General features: G+C 35.7%; 2 protein-coding genes and 1 long non-coding RNA gene across 3 annotated transcripts; all 3 read left to right on the top strand.

The window, feature by feature from the left end:
* Nucleotides 1–1,365: 1,365 nt before the first annotated feature.
* On the top strand, nucleotides 1,366–3,693 carry LOC145812839 (uncharacterized). Its single transcript, XM_082908063.1, has one exon. It carries the CDS (start codon nucleotides 1,366–1,368, stop codon nucleotides 3,691–3,693), a length of 2,328 nt encoding a protein of 775 aa, XP_082764189.1.
* Nucleotides 3,694–3,789: 96 nt separating this feature from the next.
* On the top strand, nucleotides 3,790–4,225 carry LOC145813922 (uncharacterized). Its single transcript, XR_014357348.1, has 2 exons — nucleotides 3,790–4,095; nucleotides 4,180–4,225. It is a non-coding gene; the product is annotated as an uncharacterized LOC145813922 (long non-coding RNA).
* A 977-nt stretch (nucleotides 4,226–5,202) lies between these two features.
* On the top strand, nucleotides 5,203–7,033 carry LOC145813921 (uncharacterized). Its single transcript, XM_082910336.1, has 2 exons — nucleotides 5,203–5,913; nucleotides 6,001–7,033. The coding sequence occupies exons 1-2, from the start codon at nucleotides 5,353–5,355 to the stop codon at nucleotides 6,265–6,267; spliced, it is 828 nt and encodes a 275-aa protein (XP_082766462.1). The 5' UTR covers nucleotides 5,203–5,352; the 3' UTR covers nucleotides 6,268–7,033.
* Nucleotides 7,034–10,346: the final 3,313 nt, after the last annotated feature.

Below are 10,346 nucleotides of genomic sequence, written 5' to 3'. Positions count from 1 at the left end.
CAAAAAAAATGGGACTAGATACGTCATTTAGCAACTTTAATATTTTAGTTGATTTTTTTATTTTTTTATGAAATGAAAAAGAATTATGTTTTGGATGATTTGTGGATTTTTTTTTTTTTTTTGTAGGTGAATAGATAATTGTAAAAGAAAAAGTTGTTGATTAATGTATAGGACATGACATTTTGTTTTATTAACTATTTTTTTCTATTGACTATTTACCCAAAATATAAGTCCCAAACAGGCCTAAAAAGAAAAGAGAAATAATCAGTTATCTTTTTGTTTTTAGGATAAATTGCACTTTTTCCCTTTATTTTTAGTCATTTTTTTTATTTTTTTTATTTTGATCATTCATGTTTCAAGTTTTTTTTTTAATTTACTCCTAAAACTAACTTTTGTTCAAAATTAGATAGAAAATGCATGTTTCCTGCCACATCATATAAAATGAGGGTTGTTTCTGGGACTACTGGGTGATAATTTGATTGTCTGCTAATCTGTATCTGTTGGGTGATAATCTGATTTTTTGTTAATCTGGTTCTCTGCTGCTGTGTGGCTGGTCTGTATCTGTTGGGTGATAACCTGATGCTAATCTGCTAATCTGATGTGTGTCTGTTGCTGTTTTTGGCCTATGCTAGCACTGGTTCCATGGCTCTTTTTGTTTTGTTTGTATTTGGATTAGGTTGCATGCCTCTATTTTGGTTTGTAGTTGCTGTATTGCTTGCATCATCCCTCTCTTTTTGTTGATGTTTTCTTCCTTTCTGTAAGGTTATCCATCATCAATAAAGGGTTATTTGTTGTTGATTAAAAAAATAAAAAATAAAAGGGCAAATTGTAAATTACCCTTCAGTTTATATGTGGTTCATGCCACATTATGGGACTGTTTTGTATGGTTTATATGAGTTGTTTATAGTTATTTATTATTTTTAGAATCAATTTAAACTGTTTTGTATAGTTTCTGTTTATAGTTTATTAGGTAAGAATAGTTTAAGAGCAATGCTACGTCTATTTAAAGTCTTGCTAACAATATTACGAAAAACATATATGTTCAAATATCATTGGAAAACATCCATCAAGGCCAATAGGATGTTGGAAGATCACCATATAATTTGACTTATAGTTTCTTATACTATACAATGTCATCATGTGTACATGCAGCATCTTTAAATTAAATGTTAAATTAAAAAAATGTATTACAAGGTTTGGCTTTTTTGAGAGAAAATATTATTTTTTTATTGTTTCTCAATGTTTACCTAATGTTTTGAGCATTCATGATATGACAAACACTTATATGACTCAAGGAACTATTTGACATGTAATTCTCTAATTCAAAGGAATTTCACATAACCATGGCTTTGTAGGTGACCAAATATGGATAAGAGTTGGATGCTACTTAGGGATAGGATGAGTTCCCAGTATCGAGATGGGGTGAAGGCTTTTGTTCAATTTGCAATGATGAATGTAGAGCCAAATGATAAGATTCGTTGCCCATGTATGGACTGTTTGAATTGTGAACGACATACTTGTAAAATTGTGGAGTATCATTTAGTTGTGAAAGGGATGTCTCCTTCTTATAAGACTTGGGTGCATCACGGGGAATCTGTTCCCATGAATCAATCTCATGCATTGAATAATGACAACCACAATGACTTTGGAAGTGTTGGGGATAGAATGGAAGCAGAGACAGGCGAAGATCAAGATGAATTCCTAAATTTGTTAGAAGATGTTTACATGGGGACTACCATAAATGATGATGAAAATGAAGAGGATGAGGAGGAAGGTGACAATGACAATGACAATGACGATGATGTGGCTAACAATGTTGAAAAAGAGGGCGTGCCCAACTTTAGCAAATTGTTGAATGATGCTCAAAGAGAGTTGTTCCCTGGGTGTCGTAAGTTTTCTCTTTTATCATTTGTTGTTAAGATGCTTCATGTGAAGGTGTTGAACAAGTGGAGCAATAAGTCTTTCAACATGTTGTTGGGGATATTAAAGGACCTTCTACCGGTAAGTGATCAAGTGATTCCATGGACCCTTTATGAAGCCAAAAAATTCTTACGTGCCTTAGGCTTAGGATATGTGTCGATTCATGCATGCAAGTATGATTGTGCACTTTTCTGGAAAGAGAATGCAAATTTAGAGAATTGTCCGATTTGTCAAGAGTCTAGATACAAGTCGAATTATGGAAAAGGTAAAAAAGTTCCTCACAAGACCTTAAGATACTTCCCGTTGACATCAAGGTTGCAGAGATTATATATGTCGAGAAAAACAGCAATAGATATGAGATGGCATAAAGAGAAACGAGTAGATGATGGGATATTGAGACACCCGGCTGATGGTGAGGCATGGAAGGATTTTGATAGGCAACATCCTTTGTTTTCCCAAGAGAGTCGAAATGTGAGGTTAGGGTTGGCCACTGATGGTTTCAATCCTTTTGGAAACATGAGCAACTCGTACAGTATGTGGCCTGTGATTGTTATGCCTTACAACTTGCCTCCTTGGAAATGTATGAAACAAGCATTTAGTATGCTGTCATTGCTTATCCCTGGACCACAAGCACCAGTGAGAGATATCGATGTTTACATGCGACCATTAATTGATGAGTTGAAGGACTTGTGGGAAGATGGTGTGCTTACTTATGATGCCTCAACTGAATTAAGTTTTCAAATGCATGCAGCTGTTATGTGGACAATTAATGACTTTCCTGCATATGGAAACTTGTCGGGATGGAGTACGAAAGGGTATTTGGCTTGTCCCACCTGTAACAAAAATGCTTCCTCACAACGGTTGAGAGGTAAGATAGGGTACACAGGCGCTCGTCGTTACCTGCCTGATGACCACCCTTGGCGAAGGAGTCGACTTTATAATGGTAAGACTGAGTTCCTGTCAAGACCTTTACAGTTATCAGGGGAACAAATCTTAGAACAATTGGATTCAGGGACATTCAAACCATTTGGAAAGCATCCAACCAATAAGAAAAGAAAAAGGGAAAATCCAATATTGAATTGGACAAAAAAAAGCATCTTCTTTGAGTTGCCATATTGGAAAACACTTAAACTCCGACACAACCTCGATGTTATGCACATAGAGAAGAATATATGTGATAGTTTGCTTGGAACATTACTGAGTATAGATGGGAAGAACAAAGACACAGAAAAAGCACGCATGGATTTGGAAGATATGAAAATAAGGAAGGAGTTGCACTTAAAAAGGCGTACCGATGGATCTTTTGAAAAGCCCCCAGCATTGTACACTTTGTCCTCAGATGAAAGATATGGTTTTTGTGAGTTTTTAAAGTCAATTAAGTATCCTGATGGTTATGCAGCAAACATCTCAAGGTGTGTGAACACAAAAGGTGATAAGTTAACAGGCCTAAAAAGTCATGATTGTCATGTCCTCATACAGCGACTTCTTCCCATTGGAATGCGTGGATATCTTCACAATGATATTTGTGTTGCATTATTTGAGTTGGGAAATTTCTTCCAAGAGCTTTGCTCAAAGACATTGAAGATGAAGAATTTGGAAATATTAGAAGATCGCATAATATTCATACTATGCAAGTTAGAAAAAATTTTCCCACCAGCGTTTTTTGATGTGATGGTCCATTTGGCGATTCATTTGCCGCGTGAAGCCATTCTTGGTGGACCTGTGCAATATCGGTGGATGTACCCCATTGAAAGGTACTTACTAACTTATTAAAACACTAGAATACTTAAATTGTAGCACAACCTGCATATGTATTTATAAAAATGTGAGTGTGTGTGTAATAAGATTATTCTATTGTTTGTTTCATAGGCTGCTTGGAACTTTAAAAGGATATGTTGCAAATCGAGCTCGTCCAGAAGGTTCGATCACAGAAGCTTATGTTGTCAAGGAGTGTCTCACATTTTGCTCAATGTATGTGGGTGGGATTGAAACTGTATTTAATCGAGAGGAACGGAATGTCGATGTTAGTGTGCATGAGTCAGGGTTAGAGGTCTTCGCGCAAAATGTTCGTCCTTTTGGGCTAATAACAAGGGTTTCTAACGTGTCTCAAAAAGAACGTGAAATGGCTCATTGGTTTGTCTTGAATAATAGCCTCGAGCTTGACCATTATCTAGAGTACGTTCTTAATCTTGTTTTTTTTTTTGTAGAATTATGTTTTCAATATAATATGTTACTTATGAATCATATGTTTGTAAGTAGGCAACACAAGAATCTTTTAGAAAATGAAGGTGTACGTGACATCACAAATAGACAGAAAAAGGAATTCCCCAAGTGGTTCAAAGAACATGTAAGATATAATCCCAAACTTTATTCAGCTACACTTATATGAATACTAACATAATGATTGAAATTGATGTCGTTATGTAGATGAACCAATTACGAGCTCAAGGATTACCAGAAGCAACTGATGATTTGTGGTCATTAGCAAATGGTCCTAGTGTGAATGTTAACTTGTATTCAGCTTGCATTTCCAATGGTGTTCGATTTCATAGTAAGGATCGTGATAGTACTCATAAATGCCAAAATAGTGGGTTAGTTGTGGAAGGGGAGCATGAGAGACAAACAATTAACTTTTATGGGTACTTGAATAGAGTGTGGGAGATGCATTACATACTTGGACATCGAGTTGTTTTATTCCAATGCGAATGGTTCAATACCGGTAGCAATAGAACATTACATACCGATACACATTGCACAAGTATTGATGTTAGAAGTCGATGGTATAAAGATGATCCATTTGTCTTACCAAGTCATGTGAAACAAGTTTTTTACGTTGATGATACAAAGTTAGGCGGACATTGGAAAGTCGTAGAAAGACTACAACATCGAGGAATATGGGATGTACCAGAACAAGATGGCTTTGAACCTGAAAATGTATTGCAACAAAATGAAACAACTGATGCTGTCCCAGTGAGCGTTGAAGACCCCGTGACAATCTCACTTCATAGGAATGACATTGATCCTCAAATTATCCCAAGTGAGGTGGTTTTACAATCAGTTAATCGAGCACACAACGATGGTGTTGATGAGGAAGAGGGGTGCGATAATGAAGATGATTACTATGAGCATTGACTATTCGAGAAGATGAGCTACATAATCATTTTGATTGTAATATAGATTTTGACATAGAACTTTAATTGTTGTGTGATTGTAATATGTTTTGATGACACTGTTGTTTAAGTGCCTTTGAGTTTGAGTTTGATGGCTATCTGTCTCTCTTTGTCTAATTTATTTTTTTTGTTTCTTATGTTATGTTATTGTTTAGTTATTACTTATGTTCTGACATTGATTCTATTATATAGCCATTGATATTAATGTAATTGCTTATTTTACATATGCTTCACACATGTAATTGTTGAGTTGTTGTGCTAGATGGCAGGCCCTGGTAAAGTTCGACATGCAGCATCATCCAAAGTTCCTCTACCTTCCCAACAAGCTGCAGCTAGAATTGTTGCCCCTACTCAGCATGCACCACCTATTTTAACCCCATCTATTCAGAGTGTACCATCTACAAATGCTCTAAGTATCCAGCCTACACCACCGACAAATGCAACTACTACCCAGGTTGCACCATCTACAAATGCAACTACTACCCAGGTTGCACCATCTACAAATGCAACTACCCAGGTTGCACCATCTACAAATGCAACTACTACCCATGATGTGCCATCTACCACTAGTTTGCGTACTCGCTCTAGACAAGTCAGGGGTCAGACTCGAGGGAAGAGCATAGCACGTCTCATAGCTAACAATGGTGGTAAAAAACTTCCTGTTTGGATCCCTGCAGATGCGAAGGTGCCAGTAGGACCTTATGCCACTCCATTTGCAAATGAACTTGGCTTACAGATAAGGATGGCTGCACCAATCATTGGTATAAAAAAGTGGGACAAGATTGATGAGATTCATAAAGCCCCAATCATTCAAGCAGTTCGGGTACATGTATTTGCTATTTTTCAAATAATTAGATTATCACCATTACTTGCATTTTGATATTAATCAAAGCATTCATTATATTTGTAGGATAAATTTGAGATTGTTGATTATGATGAGGATGAAGAGGTTCGGAAAGGAGTCAATAAAAAGTGTAAAACTCTTTACAGAAGTTGGCGTAACAAGATGAAGACTCATTACTCGAAGTTGGTAGACGCTGGTGTTGACCCTTATAGTAAACCATACAAAGGGGTCGATTCTGAGGCTTGGGTATACATGATCAATCATGTATGGCTTGATGAAGATTATCAGGTAAAATTTCCTAATTTGAAGAATCATGTTGTAATTTCAATTTAATTTTACTAATCAATTAATTTTGCAGAACTTGGCTAAAAAGGCAAGGGATAGTCGAGCGAGGTTACCATATAATCATACAATGGGCTCCAAGTCATTTCAAGCTGCAATGTATAAACAGGTGATGCATTTATTATATCTAACATAATGATTGAAATTAATTATGTATGCTTACTTTTAAATGGAATTAGGGTACCGAGAAGACTGACTTTGTAGACTTCTACAAAGATTCCCATTGGAGCAAGAGAAAGTCGGATTGGGTAGCCCCGATATGTGGTCAATTACATGTAAGTATGCCAATTAATAGAGTTACATATTTATGTAAATGATGGTATTTGTTGAAGTTGTTTACAAATTGATAGGAAGCTTTGAAAAAGCGACATGATGAGTCTTTAGAGCCTGGGGCAATACCTTTAACTCAGGAGCAGCTGTCAATTGAGATTCTTGGAAAGAAATCGGGATACTTAAAAGGCTTTGGAGTTGGTCCAAAACCATCATCATCCAGATCTTCTGTTACTGCACAAGCACATACTGAGGTGGTTTCGAGCCTACAAAAAGAACTAGAGTCATTGAAGAATTTTTCCGAGATCCAGCAAGAACAAATTGCAGCCCAAAACCTGGTAGCACAAGAGCAAGCTAAAATGATTGAAATGCAAAACAAAAGATTTGAAGAGATTGAGAAGTTTATGAGGATGACCAAGGATCAGGGAGGCATGCAGGTTGATGAAAATAATTATTCATCAGAGGAATCTTATTGACAAACACTTTTGTAAGTATATTTTTCAGAATTTACTTTTCAAATTAGCACAAGCATTTCATTTAATATGTCTGGTTGTGTTGAACAAACAAGACCTCGATTGGATCTCCGGTTAGAAAATTAGAAGAAAAATTATAAAATACAAGACTTAAAAGGCCCGTTCGGGGGCCGAAATTGCGAAATGACCACCGAAACCACTGAAACTTGGCACGGACAGCTGGTTAAGGCCTAAATAGACTTGTACGAACAAACGAGACCTCAATTGGATCTCCGGTTAGAAAATTAGAAGAAAAATTGTAAAATACAAGACTTAAAAGGCCCGTTCGGGGGCCGAAATTGCGAAATGACCACCGAAACCACTGAAACTTGGCACGGACAGCTGGTTAAGGCCTAAATAGACTTGTAGGAACAAACGGGACCTTAATTGGATCTTCGGTTAGAAAATTAGAAGGAAAATTGTAAAATACAAGACTTAAAAAGCCCGTTCGGGGGCCGAAATTGCGAAATGACCACCGAAACCACTAAAACTTGGCACAAACAGCTTGTTCAAGCCTAAATAGACTTGAAGGAACAAACGGGACCTCAATTGGATCTCCGGTTAGAAAATTAGAAGGAAAATTGTAAAATACAAGACTTAAAAGGCCCGTTCGGGGGCCGAAACTGTGAAATGACCACCGAAACCATCGAAACTTAGCACGGACAGCTGGTTAAGGCCTAAATAGACTTGTAGGAACAAACGGGACCTCAATTGGATCTTCGGTTAGAAAATTAGAAGAAAAATTGTAAAATACAAGACTTAAAAGGCCCGTTCGGGGGCCGAAATTGCGAAATGACCACTGAAACCACTGAAACTTGGCACGGACAGCTGGTTAAGGCCTAAATAGACTTGTAGGAACAAACGGGACCTCAATTGGATCTTCGGTTAGAAAATTAGAAGGAAAATTGTAAAATACAAGACTTAAAAGGCCCGTTGGGGGCCGAAATTGCGAAATGACCACCGAAACCACTGAAACTTGGCACGGACAGCTTGTTCAAGCCTAAATAGACTTGAAGGAACAAACGGGACCTCAATTGGATCTCCGGTTAGAAAATTAGAAGGAAAATTGTAAAATACAAGACTTAAAAGGCCCGTTCGGGGGCCGAAATTGCAAAATGACCACCGAAACCATCGAAACTTGGCACGGACAGCTTGTTCAAGCCTAAATAGACTTGTAGGAACAAACGGGACCTCTATTGGATCTCCGGTTGGAAAATTAGAAGGAAAATTGTAAAATACAAGACTTAAAAGGCCCGTACGGGGGCCGAAATTGTGAAATGACCACCGAAACCATCGAAACTTAGCACGGACAGCTGGTTAAGGCCTAAATAGACTTGTAGAAACAAACGGGACCTCAATTGGATCTTCGGTTAGAAAATTAGAAGGAAAATTGTAAAATACAAGACTTAAAAGGCCCGTTCGGGGGTCGAAACTGTGAAATGACCACCGAAACCATCGAAACTTAGCACGGACAGCTTGTTTTGTTTTGTTTTTTTTTTTTTTTTGTCAATCTAATATTGTTTTGTTTTGTTTTTTTTTTTTTTTGTCAATCTAATATTGTTTTGTTTTTTCATGTGACAGATTGGCAATGGTGGAAAATAGTTTGGGCTGCATCAGAAGATTTGATTTTGTGTTTTTGGAAATATTTTGACATAGGATTTTGGTAAATGATTTATGGATTAAATGTTTAGCATCAAAATATTTTGTGTTGTATTTTTGCAAATATTTTGACATAGGATTTTAGTAATTGACTTGTTGGTTAGATGTTTAACATCAAAATATTTGGTTGTAATTTTGAAAATATTTTGACATAGCATTTGGTAATGTATTTATGGGTTTGATGTTAGTAGTTTGTAAGTACTTTGGCATGCATGTTTTAGATTGTCAGAGAATTGTAATTATGTTTATTGGGATTTTTCATAGCTATTAATTTTGAATTAGTATGAATGTCTTGCACAGGTGTATTATTATTCACATTACATTTGTGTATATATTGTGCACAGGAAAACAGGTGTTTTGGATTATTTTGAACAGGAAAATTATTAAAATCAAAATTTATGTACTGAATTTTTAGTGACAGGTGGTATTTTGGTCGCTGTTAATATATTTGGCGACAACATATTATTTTTGTTGCTAAAAGTTAGTGGTTATTCCAAGAACTTTTCGCAACCAAAACTTATTCGTCGCTAAAAACGTGATTTTTAGCGACCAAATTAATTTTGTCTTTAAATAGTACTTTTGGCGACGCATTTATTTGTCGCTAAAACTACAGGGCCTATCCAAATTTCAACCTTTTAGCAACAAATTGTAATTTTATAGCGACAAAATATATGATTTTTGGCGACAAATTTTTTTGTTGCTAAATGTCTACATACGGCGACAATTTCTTATTTCGTCGCCAATACTTTTAGTGACAGGCCTTTGGCGACAAATTGTGTATTTGTCGCAGATTCTTTTGGCGACGAAATGTATACTTTTGGCGACCAATTTCTGGGTCGCCAAATGTGTATTTTGTTGTAGTGTTCTGTAAAAATAAAAGAAATAAAAATTATAACTTTTATTTTTCAATTAATTTGGAAATAAAATAAAATTTTATTTAACCAAATTAATTCCACACAGAAAATTAAATTTCTGTAACACTTCAATAATTAAAATACTGAAACAGAATTTTAATTAAAGAAAACTCAGCAAATAATTTCTAAAAAACCAAAATTAGTTTTCTGACAAAATTCCACAAAAATATATTCTGAATTGTTAATGACACCAGTATCGTACTACTAGTTGTTGTCAAAGAAAAGAGACAGTATATTACTACTATCTGTCAAATAGCATATAATCACTATTTGTTTTTCCAACCAGAATATTATTTTGTAAATTCACAGAAAATAATTTTTCTTCCGAAATTATTTACGAAGAAGGAAAAAAGGGAAACAAACGAAAAATTCTGTAAACAGAATAATTCGAATCTGTCTTAAGATTGTTGGAACAATCTTCTGTGTATATAAAAAAAACTTGAAATAAATTCAAACAAAACAAATAAATAACATACCAGATTTATTTATCGAACCCAAATAAAATTAAGACCAAGTCGAGTGTGTGACACTCTGTCCTTAAGACAGATTCGCCCCGCTACGGTGCTTACGGTTGAGTGGCGTCTATCTCCCAGGATACAATGATTTTCACAAATTTATAGAAGCACTTCAAATAAATTTGTTCGGCGAACCAAACCTGTGATCTTTACTCTCTTTTATTTATTCTAAAACTAAAATGAAGAATATATGTACTTAG

This window comes from Camellia sinensis, chromosome 15 (assembly GCF_055761805.1).
Source record: "Camellia sinensis isolate YWXY chromosome 15, ASM5576180v1, whole genome shotgun sequence".
Lineage (NCBI taxonomy): Eukaryota > Viridiplantae > Streptophyta > Magnoliopsida > Ericales > Theaceae > Camellia > Camellia sinensis.
This window is presented reverse-complemented; position numbering and strand designations above follow the sequence as displayed.